Source organism: Brachionichthys hirsutus, chromosome 18 (assembly GCF_040956055.1).
Source record: "Brachionichthys hirsutus isolate HB-005 chromosome 18, CSIRO-AGI_Bhir_v1, whole genome shotgun sequence".
NCBI lineage: Eukaryota > Metazoa > Chordata > Actinopteri > Lophiiformes > Brachionichthyidae > Brachionichthys > Brachionichthys hirsutus.
Window position 1 is genome coordinate 5,335,599 of NC_090914.1, and position 25,136 is coordinate 5,360,734.

Genomic DNA, 25,136 nt, shown 5'->3' on the forward strand with positions numbered 1-25,136 from the left:
GACGGTAAGAGGGAAAGGAAACAACTGTCAGCGGCACCCAGTTATCCGGAGGGAACCTTTTCTCCGACAGCTGCTTGGTTAACTGGTCTTTAGTGCTGCATCCTGAGGAGGAGGGACAGGAGCAGGGAGAAGCCTGAGGACGCACGGAGATCTCTACAGAGAGATGGGTTCAGTGTTTCCTCTCGAGGGGGGGGGGGGGGGGGGTCATGAGATAGTGGATGTTCGCAGCGCGAGCGGAAGCTGAGGTTTCAGGTTCGAGTGGCCACAGACACCGCCTCACCGAGGCGTTGAAAGGCTCTGGTGGTCAGGCCCACAGGAAGATGGAGGAGAATGAAGAAGCCATAACCATGGTTACAGAGAGTCTAAGATCAATCAAGGAAGGTTTATGGGAAATTGTTTCCACCCTCGTGTCAGTTTTGTCACCACTGGATTTCACGGTTGGCGCCTCTGATCCAATGCAAGCCTTAAAGGTTCACTTCGATGGTGCAGCGCCACATATCCAGAAACAATGAAAATAGCAATCCAGAACTGGGTCGTTTTTAAGCTTTTCTGTTTTGGGACAGTTTTTGTTGCCAGATTTTATGTGTCCATCAGATAGAAAGCTGAATTATCAATCCACTCATTCTACAACATCATTATATATTTCTAATCACAAGCGAGGTTTGGCCTGAAGCACATTTAGACTGACAACATCAACATGGCCAGTCAGCATAAACGTTTTGCCACCGTATGGCTCGACCCTTAACTACAGCATGGCCTGTTAGATACAGGTGATTTAAAGAAGCCAGAGTCCTCTGCATCCATATAGACCCCCCACACCCCCACCCCACCCCAGCCCACTCGTCTGTCTTGGCTCTCTGGCACACAAGGTCATCCCCTAGCCAGTCACGACACTCCAATTAAGGCGACTGATGGACGCAGCTAATTGGTACGATTTATAACCTTCTTTTATTATGCTTTATGAGGAAGGCAAGTGGAGGACATTACCATTTATAGGCCCCAGGCTCCATGCTGGATCACTGTCATCCACCACTGTCCAGCAGCCTGACTGCTAAATACTCAAGCTGGAGCTAGAAAAGACTCTATTCCTGCTTCAGCGTTTGATATAAGTTTGAAGAAAAGAGCAATATGAGTAACATGGACACAATGGACAACGGGAAGATTGAATAGGGAAGCTCAAGCTAAAAATCCGGTCGAGTACGCAGTGGGGCTCTGATGGGGCCGGAGACGCTGGAGACGGGAAGCAGGGCTCCCATAACGAGGGTGTGGATATTGATTGTATTGTCAGGGTGGCTGACCGGGGCCCCGTGTGCTATGGGCCCCGGTCCATCTGTGGACAACGCAGTCAGTTACACCTCAATGCTCCGGCTAATAAAGAGCAGGCAGATTGATGTCACCAGTATGGTTGAACTCTGCCTAACACTCACCAGTATCACTCCACACACACACACACACACACACACACACTGTGGGACAGCTGTGAGAGAGTCACAACATTTTTATCATCTTCCCTAGCAGAGAACGTTTGGATAGTGGTTTACAGTTATGATTAAATGTATAATACAAGGCTGCAACTGATCATTCTGTTCATTGTGTTCCAACAATGTGGGAATTTATTATTCAGTGTAGAGAATGTCAACAACCCAAGTATGGCGTCCCCAGTTCATTTTTTAAACAAGTTTAATTTAGTTAGAATGGCATAAAAGCAGTTCTCTCATTTACAAATCAGGATCAACACATACCGGTTCCTTGTTGCTGATAAATGACTGATCAGTTATTAGATTGTCTAAACCGCTAACTGGTTATCAGCTGCCTGCCTCACTAAAGGAACTAATAGTTGCAGCCTTACGGATTAATGACGAAAAGGGAATTTGACAAAAATTAGATTTTATGTTTGCAGCGTTTCTTTCTATTATAACTCACATTTAATAACTCAGGTAGAACCTGCATGATGCAACTAGATTCTGTTTAGGGTTTGAAGTCATTCCACCTCTCATCCAAGAGGCTTCTGCAGATCTAAACTAGATATAAATGTAAATGTATCTGTCTGTAACTCGTACATAATCCCCCTATCCAGTTCATATCTCTGAAATGCTCCCTTTACCCCCTCGCTGAGGTTCAAACCTGACACCTTGCAGAGGAAGCTCATTTCAGCTGCTTGCATCCATGATCTCAGTTTTTTGGTCACAACCCAGAGCTCATGACCAAACTTAGTGTTGGATCATTGACCGCTTTACCGTGACGATCCCATACAACACTTTCATTTCTCTGATCTCACAACAAACCTCCAGGTCAGGAACACAGAGAATCACCAGGCAACATATTTGAAATACATACAAATTGTTGTCTGACCATTATGTTGATGGTAAACAGCACCAGTCACATTGGCGCCGCTGCAGAACACACCTTCAAACTTGCCTCCTCCTAGAGGAAGTTGGCGCCTCCACCTGAACATGTGGCTGTGCTCAGACGCCGTTGCCTCTGTGGCAGAAGCACAAGTGATTACTCCTGTGCAGCCAGCTAAAACACAAAAATCAATAAACAATCTCAACGTTTCTGAGGGCCTTTCGTCTGACTTAATAAATGTCTCAATCCACTGTTATGACTTCATTTTGCTTTAACGTCTTCTTTATGTGCATCTTTTGCCGATCAATTAGAGAATGGAGTACCCCATCTGTCATGGCACGTGGCTTCCGTCCGCTGCTGCAGGACACACACACACACACGTACATCCCATGTCTAAGCACAAGGTGAACTACTATTTTAATCCTTGAAATGAAATACTTTTTGAAAGCACTCTCTTGAATGGCTCATTAGAGGCCATGCCATCCTCCCCTGTCAGGTTTTTCTACAGCCTGACATCCTGTGTCTCTACATTTCGGTAAGCATGGTTTGTTTCCTTCTGTCTATAAGATTTTAGCCACCTTTTTGTGCGGCTCCGGTTGAAATCCAGTGGAACGATGTCATGCTAAGGTCCAGTCAAGACAAGACGGGCATATGTGGCGCTGGGGGGGGGCAACCACAGGATCCTTCTCTTCAGGCTGCTCCTGCTGTCACAGGGCTTAATCCTGGTGCTGTCAGGATGACAGGTGAGTGGTGGCGGAGCCTCTGGTCTGTGAAGCTCCAGGAGAATTTCACACACACTCCTCTCGTGTCTCCCATCGATTCTGCCACTTCCCATTATTGTCAATCAGTGCGGCATTGTCTCCACGGGAAAAGCTGAGCAGCAGGCAATTGCCAGGGTAGTGGGGTGCAGAGCGCAGGAAGCTGCGTACCTGGCAGCCACTACATCAGCATGGTGCCACCAGGGGGGGCCCTCTCGAGAGGCTTGGGCAGGACGCCACAACTAAAATTAAGGTCTTTTGGTTTGACGCACAACTACTAAGAAGCAACAATCAGGACAAACAAAAGGAGAGGCCGAGGCGCTCGCTGCAAACGAAACTTCACGGGACGATCAGGAGGAAAGCAACGCTGCTCTCTCAGGCGTGACTGCCTTGATAGAAACCTGACACAATAACAATGATAGGAAGACTGGAACAGATGTTAAGAAGGCTGTGAGAGGTGGCTGCACTACAGGCACTCTTCAGGTATGGCCACTCCCCCCCCCCCGCCGGTGGCTCCCGACCCTGAAAAGGCCGCTTTCATCATGCCATGCTGGCTTTAGGGAAGGTAAAGCAACCATGCAATGACTATAAGCCCTGCAGATTGATGGGAGTGGCGCCCTGCCTTCCTGCGCTGTAAAAGATTATCCACTCATGTGCTGGAAACAAAGCTGTGATGGAAATTCGTTTCGCATCGTCAGCAACAAAATATCTACACAGCGACGCAGGAGTCTCTCATTTTTCTTGGGCAATATATTAAACAAAAAAGGCCATTAAAGAAAAAAGGAAGGGGGGGGGGGGGGGCTGACTGATAGCACTAGTTAGTATTTTTTTTAAATGGACCACTTGAATCAGGGAGATTATACAGTTTTTATTGGCTGTCAGGACACACAACTTCGTGCGTACTTCACCCGCTGGAGCTCGTAACGTGCTGATTAGAATGCCAGCAGAAATGAAAAGGGATGGCGCCGGTGTAAAGACACGGGGAGGAGCGGCAGGACGAGCACAGATGCCCTAGAATCTGCTCTCCCTCAAATACACAAGAGGATCAACACAATAAAGCACAATGAATGAACAGGCTGTCCTCCAGTCTCAGACAGAATTTATACACCGAATTTCACAGTCAGATCCGGTGTCAGAGACTGAGCCGTGCCTTTTCTGAACCGGACACACGAGACACATCAAGAACAGCGTTATCTCTCGCTAAGTGAATATTCCATTCAACTGATATGTGACATTTGAATTTCCCATTAGGGTGGGGGGCGGGGGAGGGGGATATGAGTCTGAGTGAAAAAGTGTGATCTTGCTCATTTCAAAGCAGGCGGTGAATGGAACCCTTGCTTCACAGTTGCGGTATGTCGTAGTGTTGATAAGGATGAAGTGATGGAGGGAGGGGGGCTACAGAGAAACTGGCTGCTGTTTCTAGCAGGGTCACCTACACAGGCAGTTTGACGGCTAAGTATCATTTAGCAGAAACCAAAGCCGGATCTTCTCCCGCCGTTTCAAAGAGTTTATTTATTTACGCAGAACTGATAAACTCGCAAGTAAAACAGCAGATTGAAACTGTCCATTATATGGACTTTAGAGACTCCAGTCTGTTCACGTCTGTCAGCTTGTTCAAACTCACCTTTCAATTTCCCATATTGGAGAGAGAGAGAGGGTAACATCAAACTCCCAAACATTACAGAGCCAGCTCCTTCTGGAGAGGAAGCCATTGATTTTTCCTCCATTTCACCATCAATCTGCCGGAGAAGAGGTTGCTGTGCTCAGACAGTTGATGATGTGATTTGTAACTGTGGGCCGCTGGTGAGCGGAGAGAATTGCTCAGACTCTCAAGACACGGCAAAGTGACTACCAGCGATTTCAGCATTCAGCGTCAAGATTAACAGTGGGGGGGGTGGGGGGGGGGGGTCTACTGATTATCTCGGGCTGCAGAGAGTACGTTCTCTGTCCGCTATGCTACAATCCCACCAACATCTGTATTCAGCAGGACCCCTACCAAAGTTAGCAGGACGTGTGTCACACCAGCTGCAGCGCTATGGTTACGTCGTTCTATTTTTTGATTGGTCAGTCAGCATGTCTTCTCAAGCCCCACGAGTTGTGATTTGAAATGAAACATCTATTGGACCTAAAGGATGGCCTATGGCTCTGACTACACACTTAGGAGAATAGTGTATCTATAAAGTTGGCATTCCAGGTTTGACACCTGCCAGGGACATTTGTTGCATCCATCTCCATCTCTGCGATTCCTGTCCTTAAATGTGAATTATAACAAATAAAAGCAAATTATGCACATTAGTCAGTGCTTGCATCATGATCAGACAATTTATTGCACAAATTCACGGTTTAAAATAAACGCACACTGCAGTTTTTAAATGAATATTCATGACACTTTGGAACGATTAGAGCACCCGTGACATAAAAGCAAGATACTCCAACTTCTTTAAAAAGAAAAAGAATCAAATTATTTCATTGAGAATACACAAATTACATGAAATACTGCAACAACAACAAAAAAAACTGCTTCTTATCCACAACAGTAAGGAATCATTGTTATTTTGTTTTAAGCTCAGACAATATAAGACAGAACTGGTACATAAATGCTGCACTGCAGGTTGGACAGAATGTCACCATTATTATAACGTCTCTCTTAACATCTAGTGACACCATGCCACTCTCTAACAGAGCAATAATCCTCTTTAGAGTGTTTGCAAAGCAATTAGGCAAGATACCACTGCTATTAAACATAAAGATAACAGCTTATGAGATAAGAGGGAATTTGTACTACATATATATCAAATTCACTAGCTGCCTGTGAGCCCTGTTATCAGCGATATATATTTATATATTTAAATCCTTGTAAATGACATTAAAAAGTACAACAGTTGAAAAAAAAGACAAATCGAGACATATCTACCCTACTATCATGAAATTGACTTAACGTACTTCATGTTCTCTGATCTAAATCCTCAATTAATGGATCTAGATAATGCATCACATATAAATATTACACAATTTGAGCAGTGCAATCACACTAAATGCATTCCTTAATTAATGGATCAAGTCTGACATTCCACTGAACAAGGCAAATATATAAAAAAAAATAAAAAACTTAGCTGCCACAAAAACACATAGATAATGTAGGAACACATTGACCTTTGCTTCTTGAGAATCAACGCACAGCAAGCCCTGACCAAAGAAGGATCGGATTTGCTAAGGTAGGGTGTTCAGATCGAACCAGATCATTTCTGAATCCCAAAGTGTGTTAAACTCCTAACATGCATTTGTCAGCAGGAACCGGAGCACCTCCTGTTTCTATCATATAACTACAACGCTGCGCAACAAGAACAAACGCCACCGACAAGAAAGGAGCCACACAAAAAAAAAAAATCCTCATTCGCCACTGACCTGTGACCTGGGACCACGGGGGGGGCTGCCCTGCGTGCATACCGAGGAGGCTCAAACAGAGTTTATGGCTGCATTATCTCATCACCTCTCCACCCATCGGTGGACACTGGGAGCCACTGCGCTGGAGCAGACACACCAGGCATCACTCATTCACTTGCCTCCTAGGTGCCTTTGCCAGGTGATTGCTGGCGGAAGAAGGAAAACAGATCAATACATCTCCCATGGGTCTGACAGGTAATCTTTACCTGGGATGAAATATGAGTGGTACCAGCCTGCTGGATTCCTTAACTGTAACAGGGCGATTGACTGGCTGCACGGAAGCCATTCCCGCCACTTCCTGGCCATTGGAAAATCATTTTAGGGCATACAGTCAGGCCGAGGTGTCATAATGGTGGCTGCTAATTACCAGAGAGTTAGGTTAGCTATTTTTCCATCCCGTCTCTGATGGAGGCGAATCTGAACTGATGTCTTCCATTCATGATGGACTGATGGATACCGCACCGGGAGGAGCTCTCCTTAAAACACTACACAGTCAATACTTGTCAGTGCGATCAGGGGCATACGTCTCGAAGAAGATACCCATGTATTCATCAAATACTTCTCTTTTTTTTTTTTTTTTACAAATCTCTTTACAGCACAGCTATTGTACCCTTCCAATCAATCAGGCATTCCTGGTGTGGGAAGAGCCCAAGGTGCTGCTGAACTCCCTGGTCAAGCTGCAGCTACAGACACAGTGGAAGTGGGAGTGGAGGTGGGGGGGGGGGGGGGGGTGCTCGCTGTCTCAACACTTTGATTCCTGTGGCAGGATGTGTCGTGCGAGGCATCCATTTAGACCGGTGTGCGCACACAGCATTTATAAATGTCATCCCTGGCCAACATGATCGCATAAAGCCTTCTCGCAAGGATTATTACAGACCTATAACTCACTTTAATTGGCAAATCTCATTCCACCAAACGCGACTCCTTCCCTTAAATAAGGTTTTTGAGTGTCTGAAAGTCACGTCGGCAGCTGATGATATTCGATTCATTGGTGTAAAAAGGCATCGCGTAATAATTACTGCGCCTTTTGCCGGCGGGAGGATGTGAAGATATGAACGTTTGTGAGTGTAATGTCTCCCATCACTGATGGTCCGTGACATGCAGAAGCAGCATGCACTTAATTTCACGGCGTTATTGCGATGCACTTTTATGAAAATGCTGCTTGTTTACCAGCTTGGCCAGAATTGTTGCATTTGATCTCACTGTGAGCAGCCATTGATCTTTTAATGCATCTGATACCAACAGGGTCGGGGAAATGTATACCCCAAGGGTAGGTGAGGAGACAACGAGCAGCTCTTCTCTCCCGACTCCCGACTGCTCCTCCGACTCCTTTCTGCCGTCTCTCATCCGCCCTCTTCACACCCCAAAAAGCAACCAATCCACCACTGCTGCAAAAAACAGCTGGTTCAAACAGATTTGCAGCTGGCCTTGAACTTAAATACATTTGGGGACATTTGAATATGGAAGATGGGCTGATGAGAACAGAGGCGACCCTCCGAGGACTGTGACTGCACTTCCTCTGTGTTGTGCTAATGAGCACCTTTGTACAAACTGGAGCTTTTCAAATCCATGCTAAGAGGAGGCCAGAGCTCTCTGTCTGGCTCTTTCATGGCGGTCGCCTCTCTCAACCCCAGAGCAGCGTGCAGTAACTAAACATCCTGATGCTCTCCTGTCACAATATACACAATATCCACTGCTGCCACCCCCACAAAGTAGAGCCGACTCCCCCCCCACAGCCACCAAGCCTTAGCTGTCTGTCCTCACACTGTTCCCGCTGACAAAGGCTGGGCTGCTGGAGTGGACCTTATTGCTGGATTGTATGGTAACAGGTGGTCCTTCCAGACTTGTGTGTGGAAAGAGGGCGAGCCATCAAGTCCCGAGTCAAAAGGGGAGCCTCTTGAAGCTCTTCTGCACCTCCAGGAGACAGCAGGAGGCTTAACACGGTTCGATTGCACGAACATTCTTAATGGCGAATGTATAAACTGAAAGACACTTATAGATTGACTTGATAACAATGTGCTTTTTTTTCTATTTACATCGTTTTGTTTGAACAATACGTTTTAGCTTTTCTATTGTATGGCACAATAATCTTTTATATACTGTATCTTGGCACGTTCCTCAAGGTTCAGGTGAGTTCTCCCCCCCCGCTCAGGGGTGCTTGTGTTTAAGTACTTTTTTTTTTTTTTTGCGGGGGGGTATAAACAAAATGATGCGTTTTATAATAAAATACTTTAAGAGCTTGTCTTTGTGTATTTCAAATATTTAGAACACATCTGCGTAAAGTTCATTGTTAACACTGAGCTTTTCTGCTGGTGAAATAAAATAGTTGTAATAAAAACACCAAAAAACCTCAAGTTAAAAAAAAGGTTGATATTAGTTCACCTTAAAAACGAGTATGCCTGTTTGGAAGCACTGCAGTGATGGGCGCGTTGTTGTTGGTACTGTCGTATCGCTATTTTATGTATTCTCACAACTTGCTTTGTTAGGTTTAAATTCTTATTCACGTATTTACTTTACTTTTATTCATCACCGTGATTAAATAAGAAAATGAGCCCTGCATCACGGCCTGACTGTGGTCCTCCAGATGCATTTTAATTGGCCTTTCTCTCTGTCATCCAGCGGTCGCTTGGACTGACAGCAACTACCCAGCATGCACCGCTTAATTTGCAGTCCCCTTCCCCCCCAGACCTTGATTGGCCCCTTCAAATCAACTATGTGGGAAATTAGCAGAAGCCATCTTTTGGTTGAGGGATTTAGGCCGGACACACATTGATTGTACTAATTGCCTAGCATCAGTTTGTACTGATTATATGTCTGTATTTCCAAAATGACACATCACCTGTTTTACGCGGTTTGTCAAAACCAGTATTCATATTTCAATTAACACCATTTGCAAGTATTTGTAATTAGTTCCAAGTATCTTTTTTGCCGCCACTTCTTACTGACCCCCCTGGAAGAAAGATAAACTCTCAGTCTCAGCAGAAGGAGAGGACGGTGGACATTGTGCACTCGGGCCCAGAGCCTCCAGGGTTGTGGTGTTACTGGTTTCCTGTGCCTCTCCCTGGTGGTCCTTTTGAAAAGGGTTGTTCGGTGCTGAGAAAAAAGAAAGCACATATCATATTCTGGATGTACTGTAACACGACACTGAGAACAAACAGTAAGAGACACTCGCATTAATCACAAATCTACTTGACTGTTTGAATGGACAGCCTCCCGGATAAAAAAGAAAACTTTTAAGCAATCCTCTTCTAATAGTTTAAATATTAATGAGGTTTTGGTCAAGTGAACCAAATCCAATTTGGCCCCATATGACTTGTGGACATAGTTATTAAAAAGGCCAATCTGAGCTGCTCCTATGGTTTAACTCCCCCCCACCCCCTCAAGTTATGCTGTGTAATAAGCTGCATGTTTTTAACTCCCTTCATCCCACGTTCACATTCCATTTTTAACATCCCCCTTTTCTCCTGATCGCACTGTCCTTTAAAGTGTTCTGTCTCTGGGAGTGGAGGGAAAACACCGGAAAGAGAACCATGGCCAATTTTCACAGGAAGACAAAGAAACTCCAAAACAATTGCACTCCTAACATACTCAATAAATAAATCTTTCCTGATCTCGACAAAAAAACAAAAAAAAGTTAGTGGCGGTCACACAAGACATTTGCAAAGCAGTCCCAGAACAGAGGACAAGGGAACTAGAAGTGACATTGTGGCTCTGGGCTGTCTCGGAGGATTAGGCATTACAGCGTTCACTGGCATGTGCTTTTGTTCATTCCCATTATATCTGCTTGTGCCTCTTTCCAGATGACTTCTTCCCCAAACTGATCTGCCGGGCAAGATAATTGATTAATATTTCTTGAGGGAATGATGACTAACCGTTGCTGAGGTTTAACCCAAACACTCAGGTTAAACATAGTCAAAGGTCTGAATCCAAATTAAAGCGTTTTCTCATTTGACAGATACGCATAAATTGACAGGAACATTTTGTTTCTGAGTCGTACACAGGGTATATCAGACCCAACCCTGTGTCCTACATCAAGGTTAGAATACCAGTAAGTTGTTTTTAAGCTGATCAACAGAACAGATATTAATTACAACAATTTTAAATATTTAAACGAAATGTACCAGTATTTGAGCAAGCTCCATTACAAGTACCCTGCATTCAAAATCCTACTTTGGGTAAAGGTAGGGAAGTATCATCAACTGTACTTAACATAAATATAACAACTAAAATAAAAACATTTTGCACTTGTCATTAATGATATAAAACTAATAGAGTGAGTGCCTTTTTGAACATCAAATATGCGAGGTTGCATGCAAATAACATTTAGCATTAACACACAAACATGCATTAAAATGATTGTATTTCTTTAGAATAATATGTGCAATGCAATAGAGCGGTGTTTTACTCCAACTTGGGCCAGAATACAAAGGTCAATAAAGACATAACAATGCACACATTTTCTGTCAATGGGAGAATCACTGCACATGCATTTATTGTGGGTGATAATGGGGGTTGAATGGAACCATCTTACCATCATAATAAGCTCTCGTGTGATGCTCTCTAAAAACAATCATTACAGGCCTTCCTGCAGCACTCCCCTTCCCCCTGTTTATTAATCAGCTAATTACACATTGACAGTAATGGCCCTGCTGATTCCCACACTTAAATGAACAGGGCTGAATGGCTCTTTAATGATTAGCCTTTGTGTTTCTCTCTCCTGCCTGCTCTCCTTCTCTCTCTCTCTTTCATGCTCACGGAGCACGCACACACGCACACACAGAATAATTTTTTTACAAAAGCAAAAATTGGACATTCAAATCAGACCACCCCCCCCCCGGTGAGAAGGCTTCCACACAGACGAGTCAAGAAGCTCCTGGCTGACTGAGCTACTAAAAGCCGCTTCGATTAACACAAAATTACTAGAATGGTTACCAATGCATAGTGTGTCAACTTGTGTGGGCGGAGGTGAAGCTCAGCAAATGCCCCCCATGAAAGTTTGGTGGAGTGGTGTCGGCCAGGTGCGGTTGGAGACAGAGGAGATTGGTGGCGATGGTGGGGAGTGTTTGAAGGACGAGAGCAGGGTGCAAAGTGGAGCCGAAGAGGGCGAAATAGTGCGGTGGGCTGCATTTCTGTCAGCAGAAGTGATGGCTGAGTGGTAGCGTTATTTGTCTTGTGCTGCCATACGGCCCTCGCATCAGCCTGGGCATTAATGAGAGGGGGCCGGACCGCCGGGCAGGAACACGGCGGGCGTGCGGCACAGGTGATCTGTCACGCAGCCGTCTTGCTTGGGCAAGGAGACACATGAAGACGGAGGGGAGAGCAGAGTGGACAGGGTTGACCGAGGTCGGCCTCTACATGAGGACCCACATGAAGAGATAAGGAGCCGACTGTCCAGCGGGGTCCATCAGGCGGACTCCAGATCCTCCTTAGCTATTCTAACGCTACTCAAAATGTGAATAATTTCGAGTTTCGGTTTATTAACATGATTGTAGGGATAAAGATGAAGGGCATTATGGGAGGCAGCAGGGGAGGAGTAAAATTAATTAGTCTTTCTGCGAGCCCAGCCAAGGCTATTAAAATCCATCAGGATCTTTACGCTAACTGATGAATTTTTACCTCAAGAATGACTCCCAGATTGTGTCCAGAATGGATTCATTTTCTGAATCCTTGGCCAACGTGATGAGACATAAAAGTTCAATCTGTATTTTTAAATAACACACAAAAACATATAACAGAGCTCCAGATCCGGTAGGGACCTTTTTGGATTGAGTTGGATTGTTGGGTAGTGTGAAAAGTAGAAAATGGCCAATTTAAGGCTGAGAAATGGAGCGGTCATCTAATCCAAAGAGATACCTCGCCTTGATAAGTTGTTGGTATGTTTTTTTCTCAGCACCAGCTTCAACACTGGCGCAGAAGTGTTAAAAGGATAAAGGAAGAAGACAAAGCAACAGCTGGGTACCGCCTCAGTAATTCCCAACGGAGCCCTGGGAGACACCTCCAGCCACACACCATTTTCACTCCTGATTACAGCGTTTCAAATCAAACACTGACACACACAACAATCCGACTTCCTCTGTGAGCTGCAGCATTCTTCCGTGCTAAATGCAATAAACAAACTTTCCATGACAACAAGATGTTACCAGAAAATATCATCATTGAATTTGATTTTGCGCCCGTACATGTTTGTGCCACAGTAACAACAACAAACCTGCAGATTTGTACACGGGGAGCGCGAAAGCTTGTCAGAGGGAATGTGCGTCTCCCGGCGGTGGTGAGATTACTGAGCAGAGACATGGTGCAGCCTGCTGCCAAGGTAAAGATTTATACAGAGCAGTGGCAGCAGCAGAAACTGACATTGGGCGACATGGGATGCATGATAAATCATGGTGGACAGGGGGCACTAGACTCAAGAGCAGGAAAGCACAATGAGTAGGGCTGGGGGGGGGGGGGGGGGGGGGTGCCAATCAGGGCCTCTCCTTCTCAGCAATTGAGGAAAAACATCCTCTTTAAGTGACTCTCTCTAAATGCTCACAATGACATACGACTGCCTGCTTTTAGGGAGTGCTGCTGCACAGATGTCAGCGATCATTGATACCCCTCATGGGGAAACGAAAGGAATGAGTTGACCACGCTTGCTGGATGATTTTTCCATATTTATTTATGCCATTTACACTTTTTACAATCCTTTAACTGTCCGGATACTGAGCAATGCCTCCCGTTCCGTATGTTGAATATGAGGGGTCCTTAAGGGCCATGGGTGAATCCTTTCTTTTTTTTTTTTATGGGAAGTCGGAGAACGCCGGAGAGGTGAAGGACAGAGTCGCTGGCCGTTCCATCACTCAATGCAATAAATGGATGCAATCTGTATCCTAGCAAAGCATTGGCTGCTTTTAAATTCCACCTCTTTTATCCAAATGAATGATGGGCCCTGGTACAGTTCACTGTGTGGCAATATTAATATACATCAGAAGCCTGCACCCCTCACTAAATCAGGGAGTCACCCACATTTGTTATTTAAATGACAAACAGCAGCTGCAAGAGTGGAGCATGGAGAAAGGACCCAGAAGAGAAGGTGGGCAAAGCAATTCAGATTTCAATCCGGCAAAGACGCGACTCTAATGAAAAAAGGCATGTCCACTGGTTTGAACAGACGTAGCGGCTGCTGCCCCCCCCCCCCCCCCCCCCCACAGGGTGAACCCCATATCACACCTCTCCTCTTTGCTTAAACAGAAAGCACCACATTTAACCATTCCATTTTCTTCCACACCAACAGATGTTTAACGTTTTGTCATTTTAGTGGATTCATCAGACCTAGAGCTGCAAAATTGTTGATTAAAACCAAACCTGGCATCACGGTGGCGCAGTGGATAGCACTGTTACCTCATAGCACAAAGTTTAAGGGTTCGATTCCTCTCTGTGCGGAGTTTGTTTGTCTGTGCGGGTTCATTCCAGGTTCTCCAAAAAACATGCAGCTTAGGTGAACTCAGCTTAGGTCTCCCATGAGACCCTGTGATTAGCTGGCGTCTCATCCAGGGTGCCACGCCTCACCCGTAGTCAGCTGGGATCGACTCCAGTAACACTGATTGTCTCATCTTCCAAGACAGGAATGAATGAATCCAAATGTCCACAATCTGGGCATGCAGACTTTACCTGATGTTGTGACGGAAACGTCTCCTGGTTCCCTCCTCTTCCCTGGGCCTCCTGTGCAGACCAGTCCTGGAGTACAGCTAGTCTGACTGCAGGAGACACAGACAGAGGGTGCAATCATTACTCTTCATTATGATCATGCAGCTCTCGCCCACCCTTTACATCAACCTGGAGAAATGCAATCATTTCACAAAAGCCAATAAAACCAAGCAGCAATTTTGCTTTGCAAACACTGCAGCTTACATTTGGTGGCACAGCGCATATTTTGCAACATGACTTCACAGATGTAAAGTTAAGATCAATGGCCATTCCATCCCTCGGGGCGGGAGCAGCCGATGTGGGGGTGCGTTGTGGATGTTTGAGCATGGGAGAAGGAGGGGAAGTGAGCACATGAAGGAGCTTCAGGAAGACATGATGAATTCCTACCCGATTATATTACAACAGAAGTTCCCTCAGAACGAAGCTGCTTGTTATCATCTTGGGCTGCAGGCTGCAAGAGGCTCAGGACTCTAACGAGCACACGCTACAATAAGGCACATGCAGCCTTTTTAACAGGCAGCATGTTCCATGACCTCGGCGCCCATAAATCACATGAAGGGTGTGCAGGGTTGGGGTGTCGAGAGCTGGGCAGGGCCTGCTCTGAGCAAAGTCTCTATGTTGTATAATCAATAGATATAAAAATAAATGGCCTGACCGTTATTCTCTCCCTGCTAACCCTCTCTAATAAAATGCCAGTAATGCATATTTCATTTACTTTTATACGTATTGATTACCTGTACTCCAGTTAGTAAATCACGCGCCTATCGATCTCTCAATCGTACCTCTGTCGGACGGCATATAACCAGCCATTTGCGCCCCTGATAAAGAGCTCAGGCATCGAACTCCCCACAGTAAATCTTTGCAAACTAACTTTTTAATTCCAAAATCGATCCGCGTTTAAACGTCGCATCATTTCACGAGGCACGCCCGCGGTATGAAAAGTAATCACCTGATGCATTTGGTCTTAATGCGTGGAGGTCCATCCCTCCATCTCCTCCCTCATCAGAGGCCCAAGGGCCCCTGTCCCTATCGGGAGGCGAGGGTTCTCCCCTGCTGCTGAGCGCTGAGAGGCAGAGCTGCTCCGGAGTCAACGGAGACACTCAGCACAACGCTAATCAAACATGAGAATGCTATCAGCTGGATCATTAGCCAAGGCAAAACACCAGCGTTCATCTCAGAGCAGGAGCCAGAGGCTTTATAAGCATGTTGTGCGGCTTCTTGTAAAACTGAATGAAGTTGCACTGCTTTTATTATTTAACATCTGTCACTTCGTCAGGTTTAACAGCAGGGCAGATGTTGGCCAGTTGGTTCATCCCTAAATCTACAGTCAGAAACTGATTAGTAAACAAATATTGATTTAGAGACAATGAGGAATGAAAAGCAAGTGGCATGTAACGACAACCGACAGTAACAGCTAAATTTTGTCAAAGGCGCAAGGACGTCGAGGAAAGGCGTCTCCAGAACAGCTTCTCCAGGTCATGAGAGGCGCTTTTAAATGCACAGCGCTGACATGGGGTCAATTGTAATTTTGGTGCACACATACCAAAAGCAAATATATCAATTAAAAATAATAAATCAAAAGAGTAGTGAGGAGCTGCGTTTAAAAAATGGCCATCTATTTTCATTAGCGTACACGGCGCTTCAGGTGAGCGCAGGATCTCAAGATTAATAGAGGTATTCAAATGAATCAGAAAGGATTAGGTTCCCCAGGGACCATAATCGATAGCTCCAAATCAATAATCAATAGGCCACTCACACCAATATACTAACTGCTGACACTGAGATCGCACAATTAAAAAGAAAACTGGGAAGGGAGTGGCGTAAGACTATGATTTATCTCCCAGCGCAAGTGTCATTTAGAAATAAATAAGTCAAGAGATAAAAGCCGCTCCTGCCCGGCTCAGCTGGGAGGCGGTTACGCATTCTAACGTGGCCGGGAGCCCCGCGCATTACAGCCAAATCCCACAAAGCACTGCGCCTATAGACACGCCAATACAAGGATAAACAGCGTGCAGCCTCACACAGCCGATATCACTTAGCATCAGATCTCTGATTGTTGGCGTCAAATCGTGGCAAACAGGAGATGACAGCTTTTATAAATACAGTATCATTTCAACCCGGCTGCTCTGCAAGATTAATGCCTTACGCTCCGGCCGCAGGGAAAACACTTTACGGCTCAAGGGTGTTTGGAGAGAAAGAAAAAGGAATCGATCACGTGTGTGAAATGAATGAAAATATAGCAACGGGAACGAAAGAGTGGACATTGAAAAGTTTGTTTAGGTGCAGGAATGAGCAGTAAAGAAGATTTGTAAAGTCAAACGCGGGAGCCGCCGTTGTCTGTTGTTGTTTGTTTGCATCTGAATGTTTGTTTTAAGGGACGCAAATGGGTGTGGATGTGTGTGTGAGTGGGGTCGGGTGACACAGCATAGCCGTCTCGCCGGAGAGGATTTGAGCAGCTTGGGGAAATAGATTCAGCTTGTGCCGTCCGACGGGACACATCAGAAGCCCCTCTCGTCAACCTCCCCCTCTCCCTCGTTCATTTGGGAGTATGATTTATACTTTTTGAAGTGAAGGGTCTTGAATCCTACTATAAAGGAATTAAGAGGTCTCCCCTGAGTCCGCCATTCAAATGAGAGCATGGCAGGGATATGAGGGCTTTTTAATAGAGAGAAATTAGTATTCACAATGCCTCAAACTGGAATCTGAAAGAACCTTTCAGGTGGAGAAGAAAGGGGCCAGTTTAGAAAAGAAAGCCCTAAGAAGTCGGGGGGCTTTTCATAGCAGTCGTGTTTTTGCCCGTCATCAAGGAGCGCTGGAGCGCTCTGTGAAATAACCCAAGAGAGAGGGAGGAAAAAGAGTGCATGTGTGAAACAAAATTAAGAATGCACCATAAATACACAGAATGGAAACAATACAACGAGGAGTCCCACAGTCTCAGGGCCAAGGGGCAAAGCGGCTCCTCAACAGTTCCCCAGCAGATCCAACAGTTCCAGCAATGACTGGGAGCGATGGGATGCTTTGACAAACATCTTTAGGATAAAGCTTTTTTTTGTGCTGTCCCAGAAATGGCAGGATTTGAATCTGCATTGCAACTATGTCAACACGTACTGTTTCACTATTTGGGAACGCTGACCTTGAAAACTATTGTAATGAAGCGTTCCTGCTCACTTAGAGTGAGTCTTTCACATCTACAGTCCGGTTTGCGTTTGTGTTCCTACGGTATCAATGGGGCCAAACGAAAAGGGAAAAAAATTATAATCGAGACAAAGATGCTTTATTATTATTCCAAATATCAGTGCTACATTATGTATTCAGTAAAGATGTAATCCTCCTCTGATTTGTAACATGAAGTACGAAAATGAATTGAAATCGGTCATTCATAAAGCAGGGGCTATAACGGCCCCTGTATAGCTAATCAAATGCGCACACACACACACACTTTTTACAGCGTGATCACATGTTGATGGTGATGACTACCTGTTTCTGCAGACAGAGGAGGAACATCTGAGATGGGAGCTCTCGGACGCCAGACACACTGGTAGCGGGCACAATGAGTTCCACTTGAAAAATAAAAGTTACATGTTACCGTTTCACCACTGAGATCTGAGCAGAGCGGCATCAAACAGAGGAAACCTGAGCTGTAGCATACCTGGCCTCGGTCTCGCTTTCCAACAGCCGGCAGCCAGAAGCTAAGAGGAGATAATCAGGATGTAGTTACAGATGACAAGGCTGGCTGGATATCTTTTTGTTTTTTGGTTAGCAAAATACTTCAAAAAGGGACCATTAAATCACGTCGATGAAACCGTCTCTTGCTGAAGGTTTTACTGTCACGTTAAACAACATGTCTTACTCTCTCTGGCAAAGATCGTGGGAGAAGTGTCTCAGTCGTTCAACAAACATTGGTATGTGGTGTCCCTGTGGAACATAAATGAAGATCAGGAGTCAGAAACAAGGACCCTTTAATTTGACTGATTCCTCCTGGGGCGGAAGAGGCTGGTTTGCCTTCACCTTCCTGGGAAGCCTCCTTCTATCCTTTCGGATGCAACAGGCAGCAGAGCCCGGCACTTGTTTCAGACGTGAACGATACTGGTACCCTGCAACGGTGCAAATAATAAGATTTATTTTCCTCTCTTGCAAACATGGCAGGTGTCAACAGAAATGCGTGCCTGGAGCAGACACCATCTCTACCTCTGTGAGAGGGCCGTGCCGGTTGCAGGAAGGTGGGTGGCGGATGTTTGCCCTCCAGGGAAAGCTGTTTGTCAGAGTCCCAGTCAGGCAGCAGGCTGGCCACGCCCGTTCCAACTCCGCAGTCCCCGTCGAAGAACCAGTCACTCTGCTCATCGTCGCCTGCACACAGGGAAACAGCACAAGTCATTCTAAATCTTCCAATAACATCACAGGTGCTGGCTTTTGAACTTTCAACCATCTGGATGGTCTTTTTTCTTCCTGTGGAGGACATGAAAAGATCTGTGATTTCCAACAACTATTTAACACTTTGAATCAGTGCATCTCAGATTTGCCTTTCATACCGACGCTACAACATGAGGTCAGAGTAGAGGTCAGATATCATCCACCATTGTTGGCAGTTGAGATCCGCCAATAAGCATTAATTGGTCAACCTATTACAGTCAAATGGGTCAGCTACAGAGCACGTGATGCTATACGAGCACTTTGAAAAAAATCTCATTAACACGCACACACGATTATTTTACTCGTATGGTTTGGTAGAAGCTGAGCCGCTGTATTTTTGGTGGTCCGATCAACTTCGACTGATCCCTGCATGCATCAATAATGTCTCCTTTGACTACACACTACAGGCGACCAGAGAACACCCCGACAGCAGGCTCTCCTCAGACCTGTCAGTCAGCGACGACCACGCAGGAACCATGCCTCTCACAGTCAAGGTGTAGTGACAACTGTTAAATCAGGGGCCGCCTGGCCCCACCACAGCTAATGAGATTAGCAAAGGCTTCAGCGCTCATTAACACGACATGACAACATCTTATTAGAGTCGCCTGGGCGCCCAGCAACCAGCCCATTGTATCGAAACCTCCCTCTCTGGCCTCAGCATTCCCTCAGAGTCGGGCAGGTTATTATCCAAATCTGACAGCTCCTCGCGTGTCTTTGCACGATCAGGAGTGCTTCAGCTGTTCGTAGTCACAATTACAGGAGCTGCATTCAAAGGTTCCCCCCATATGCTGCTGTTCTTATTTCCATACCTTGTCTCCCCTCATCATTGGTGAAGAGGCCGGGGTCACTGCTGCAGGTGCTGCTGGTTTCCCTGCATGAATGAAAGAACAGCAGATGTGAACGACCACTGCTGACCCGCTTCTTTAAGAACAATCACATTGATTTGTCATCTCAAAACCTTATGGGTTCTTCGGGTCACCCAAAGTTATAGAATCTGAAAAGTGGACAATGTGCATCAAATAAATGTACATGGCCTTGTAATGTCAATATTTAACCTGTTGCGTTCAATAAGCAAAATAATGAAGAAGTACGGAGCTGGAGGTCAACGTAAATGGAAATGACACAGAAAGACAGCGTGCTCTGCTCTCCGGAGCAAACACAAAGGCACGGGGAGGAGCTCTGACCGAAGCCTCTGAGTGACATGCACAATCTAATTGAATATCCTCCGCTGTCAGCTCCAATCTAATCTGGCCTGCGTTGTGCAGGATGACAGGAGAGCGAAACACGTTCCCCTGCCCGCCCCTCCCTCTGGATGCCCCCCCACTCACAGAGGGACCCACAGACGATCCGCCTCCACAGAGCGACTGGCCAACATCTGCTGCGTGGGCTGCCGCTGACTGCCCATTGGAGCTCCGCTGTAACCCCCCCCCAGGGCAACCCTTGTTACCCTGCCTCCACACCCTCTGTGCCCACCTGTGCTACCCCACAGCACCCTGGGTGGTCGCTGCCCTTTTCACACCTCAACCACCTTGAACTGGGACCTTCAGATACTTCAAGGTCATGGGGGGGGGGGGGGGGTGTAAAAAAACAAAATACAAAACCCGGTCACATTGCCATCTTTTATCAAGTTCATCTATTTATAAGCCAGTCCCACCCATCAGCTCTCTCCGGATACTGATCCCTAAGACCTCTGCGCTCTGGCATTCCACCTCTGGACACATCTGGAGTACACAATGCTCCAACATGAGCAGAGGACACAGTCATAGTAATTTCTATGACTATCACTACTCCACATTTTTTTCCAAGAGTACGGTGTAAAAGAAAGTTGAACCTTTGTTCCTAGGCGGATTTTGTGCAACACTTAAAAAAGAGTCACATCTATAGACAATTAATTAGAGACAGCCATTAAGTATTTATCGGTATTAAACCTGTAATGTGATGTCGCTTGAAGCTGCACAGGGCCGATGAGAGGCTGCTCCCATTAAGTACCGTCTAATTAATGGCATAAATAATTGAGGCCCTCATTTTTCTTGGGACCAAAAGAAACACCCACGCTTTCTTAAGCAGTGACCTTTGCCGGGGAAAGTTGACATTTAAGAAAAACTTTGACTCGCACACATAATAGCGCCCCCCCCCCCCCCAGTCAGAAATAAGATAGTCCTTTGTAGATTAGGTGCTATAAAAATAAGTAAATGTTAATTACATTTAAAAAAAATACCAGATGCCAATGGCAAAACAAAGGCAAGGGCAATACTGCATTCCAGTATTAAAGAGCTGAACTCATGGTGGTATTGTCTTTGTGAGCCAAGGAGGTGGAGCAAAACACAGTATCCAGATGAGCACTAATCATTAGAATATAATCCACAGCTCCTGGGAGAAGCAGACCAGTTTGCACAGAGATTACAGGCTAGCCGGCATTTATTGAGCCTGGGCTTATTCTGCAGGGGGGAATAAAGAAAAGGCAGACGAAGGGGGGGGCAAAGTGCTGATAACAATGGATCTGTGGGCTCTTCAAACAAGCTGCCTCAACCCAAATCCATGCCCTCTTGCATGGGTGTCTGATTATAAGGTTATCCCACCATCCCTGAGCTGCAGTAATTGGATTAGTCTCAGAGATTTGTGAAAATTAACTTCAGCAAATGCTGCGCCGCTTCCCTGCAAAACTCCTCGTGGAGTTTTCAAAATATGAATTGAAACACAATGAAGCCTGTGTCTCAGAAAATCCATACGCAATGGCCTCTGGTGGAAGGGTCAGCGTTAGCGTCAGCGTTAGCGTCAGCGTCACCAGTAGCAGCGCGTATAGCTGGAGACGGAGGCCGGGGCCCGGGACGGCGTCTACCCACAGGTGAGGCCTGCTTGCTGGGCCAGACTGGGATCCAGGTGGCCTCACTGCCAGCAGGCTGGGCTACGTCTAATCAAGGATGTGGAGCCCAACTGAGCATCTGGTCCCCTTGCACTTGGGTGGCTTGAGGCAACCCTCTGCTCAGTATGTACATGAGTGACCTTGAAGAAAGACCTTTTTTTTTTTTATAAATAAAAGGTTAATGGAATGAATCAAGACTAACAAAATTTGAGTTCTTCAAAAAAAAATGTAACAATGGCATCCATATCCAACACCAAATGGGCTGCACACACCCGGAGTATAAATATTGCTCTTGTACGATTGTCAACATCACCGCTGCCGTTTGTCGATCCTTTCTCTCTGCCGCGGATTGATCGTTAGATCGTTCAGCCCTCGGTTCTGTGTGGCAGTTCTACCGAGCAGCAATCAACACCGATGGCGTTGTGTAAGTGAGAAATGATTGACAGCGGGCCGTGGCGTTCCCATTTATTTCTTCTCCGGAGCTGTTTTCTGTCAGAACGGCTATTGATTTTTCCATAAAGTAAGAAAACAAGTACCATTTAGGGGCCAGGGAGGTCAGCACAAATTAAACCAGAAGATGTAAAGCCCTCCGTCCGTCCCACCACCCATTTCCTCAAATGTCTTCTTTTCAAAAGGAAGTGCACGGTGAGCATGTCAAGGCATTGAGAACGGAAACCTCTTGGCTAGGTTCCATTTGAGGTAATACTACACTGTCCAACTCTACGTAGTATATACTACATGCTACATTGGTTGCTGAATTTAAATATTCATAAAATATGGTGACCCTTAAATTGCGAAAACTAAATTACATTAAAACAGTTTTTTAATATAATTGTCTGATGATTGAAAGGTAACATATTTGGCTTTTGGCCTGGTGTGGGAAATAAAGACATTCAAAGGTACTAACTTTGGCATGAGGAACTTGGTTTGTTTTGCTCCAACACAACCCCAAACTAAGAAATTAATTTCAAAAGAAAATAACTTTTAGATAAAGGCAGCTTATTATTGCAAGAATGATCTTTTTTGTGTGATCAATTTAGCCTATAATGTCACCCTCGCTGCTGATGGTGCATCGCAGGACAATGCAGCTTTAATTACCGATCCAAAAACAAGAATTCATTCGCAGCAAATCAATACTGCGCCAAGTCACTTATTTACTTGTGACAATATTTCTCAAAAGGATATAATGAGCTGGCTGATGCCCGGAGGCATAACTATCAAAGATCTCTCCCTGGTGATCATTTCAGATATAGGCGATGAGGATGAAAAGACTCAATCATTCATTTTTAATGTCAACTCAATACTATAAAGTGAAGGGGTGTGATTGTGATACTTTTTTAGTTTAGTTGAGGACATGCTGAATATTGACAAGTGACTCGAGGAAGACAGGCAGCATAGATCATCTTAAATGTCGCCTTGCTTAATTGCTTCTGTCTGATAGTAGTTATGAGCGTGACTTTTATGTTACGGGTTTAACTGCCTCAGTAAGTTTCCTTTTAAAGGGTAAAAGGGGCTTTTAGAGTTTTGAACTTCCTCTTCTCTGTGGGTTTAATCCTGACTCTTCAAACAATAGCAGGGTTAACGTTTGGCTTGTTGCTGTGCGCTGCACTAAATGCAGGCTTTTAACGAATGGAACTGATTAGTTCTCACCAAAACTAAACCGAAATGAATTTCCATTGGGCTTAGCGCTGAAACAGAATGACTTCAACAATAACTGTATAACTGTACCCCTCAGACATGTTCTCTTCTGCACCGTCTCTGTGGTCCTTGGCCATCTTCCTCTTCCAGCACTCCTTCCCCATCAGTCTGGCTCCGTCAGTCTGTCTTTCTGCTCCCATCCAACCTCCAGATCCCTTCTTTGATCCTGGAAGGTGCGTCCTGTGTCTCCGTTTCCCATCCACGCCAGAGACCTTTAAATTCTGCTGCAATCTCACCGTGATGTCAGAGGTCATGTGTTTGGCTTTCCTCCGTCTCCTGATAGGTCGCCCTTGATTATTGTTAGTATAGGAGGGAGACTCTGGCCAGGACGGCTGCCTCATGACAGAGCGCCACCGGTAGGTTGAGGCCATATCGTCAGAGTCACTACAGTTGGCCAAGGAGGCACTGAAGGTTGAAGAAGGGTTCTCTCTGTGTTCTTTAGTCTCGTCCAAGCTCGACTCCGAGGCCTCGATCCAGCATCGTCGATGGTCCAGCTGAAAGAGGGATGATTCTCGATAGCGCTTTCGACCTCTGCGACGACGGATCTGCCGGCGCTGATGCAGAGGGCTTAAGACCATTTCCTCCCACAGCTCCCCCATCTTACTTTGCTCGGAGGCCTGCTCCAGGGCAGACACCATGTCCTGCACCAGCTCGTCCATCATGGTGCTAGAAGGTAAATGCAAAAGAGGCAACAGAATGAACTTGATGAGCACTAAATACTGGCTCTCAGAAAAGAACATCCTGCGTATGAACTTTCTCTCCTCTATATTTTAATATAATAAATTAGGGTCTTAAGCATCACAGAATTTGCTACTGTGAAGCAGCTTATCTTGAGCATTTTCTTAGCATGTAAATAAATAAAAGAAAATAAATAAATAAGAAATACCTGACAGGACATATTTTACCTTAGACATTTTACCATATAACACAATAACAACATAATTATTTCTAGGGATATTAGGCCATAGTGAGTTGCTGGATCACTCAGTAGGTGTGCCTGACAGTAGTATTGATTTACATGTGTATTTACATGTGTATTTACATGGGGAATACAGCATGCATCTTGATTTGTCGAATATGTAATATAATGGATTTGCTAAGAAAAACCTCATCCGGTTGTAATAAATTGGCTTAAATGTGATTTTTCCTAGTATTTTGCATATCTTTCTAAAGTGCATGTAATTACTGCGTACATATGGCCCGCTGTCTGCTGGTTATAATCTTCAGACCTAAGGAATGGCTGCTCTGGTGTTTACAAACAAAACATATTCCAATTCCAGCAGCGTAAAACTGAATCGCTCCTACTGTCGAATTTGCATCCTCGTCTTGTTCGATTGCGTAACAATTCATTCATATTTGTTTTTGAAGAAGCTACAAAAGGCTCAAAGCGTATTTTTTTTAGCAGCTAAAGAAAACGCGACGATGACGCGCTGCAGCATCGGCGCAGCTGAACAATAGTGGCAGGCTGCGTTACATAACAATCCACACGTGAGTCCATTAGCAGACAAGGACGGCGTCTCCTTCCGGTCACTGCGGGCGAAGCGCCGCGTTTAGCAGCCGGAGCACCGGAGCTGCGTAATGCACGCTCACGGACATCGTTATTTAGCAGCCCGCTGTGTTTCGAGCACTCACCGTCCGCTGCTCGTCTTGTTTTGTTTTCAGCACAGCTGAGATGCTAAACGCACTTCCGCCCTTGCTCCTCAGCCAATCAGGTCTTTCCGCTTCGTCGTGACGTTGCTGAAAAACAACCCGCTGGACTTCCGCTGGGGAACAATAGAATAGAATAGAATAGAATAGAATAGAATAGAACTTCCGCCACGGAACAATAGAATAGAATAGAATATAATATAATAGAACCTCCACTATGGAACAATAGAATAGAATAGAATAGAATAAAACTTCCGCTATGGAACAATAGAATGGAATAGAAT

General features: G+C 45.4%; 1 protein-coding gene across 1 annotated transcript in view; it reads right to left on the reverse strand.

Annotated features, from left to right (window-relative positions):
• LOC137907721 (G patch domain-containing protein 2-like) overlaps positions 1–23,867 on the reverse strand; it is a 35,181-nt gene extending 11,314 nt beyond the window's left edge. The window contains exons 1-7 of the mRNA XM_068752079.1: positions 23,236–23,867; positions 19,454–19,515; positions 18,423–18,581; positions 18,243–18,328; positions 18,085–18,149; positions 17,884–17,923; positions 17,712–17,794 (exon numbers count right to left, since the gene is read on the reverse strand). Coding sequence (XP_068608180.1) covers positions 17,712–17,794; positions 17,884–17,923; positions 18,085–18,149; positions 18,243–18,328; positions 18,423–18,581; positions 19,454–19,515; positions 23,236–23,867 — 1,127 coding nt within the window. The remainder of the gene's footprint in view (positions 1–17,711; positions 17,795–17,883; positions 17,924–18,084; positions 18,150–18,242; positions 18,329–18,422; positions 18,582–19,453; positions 19,516–23,235) is intronic.
• Between the last annotated feature and the right edge of the window lie 1,269 nt (positions 23,868–25,136).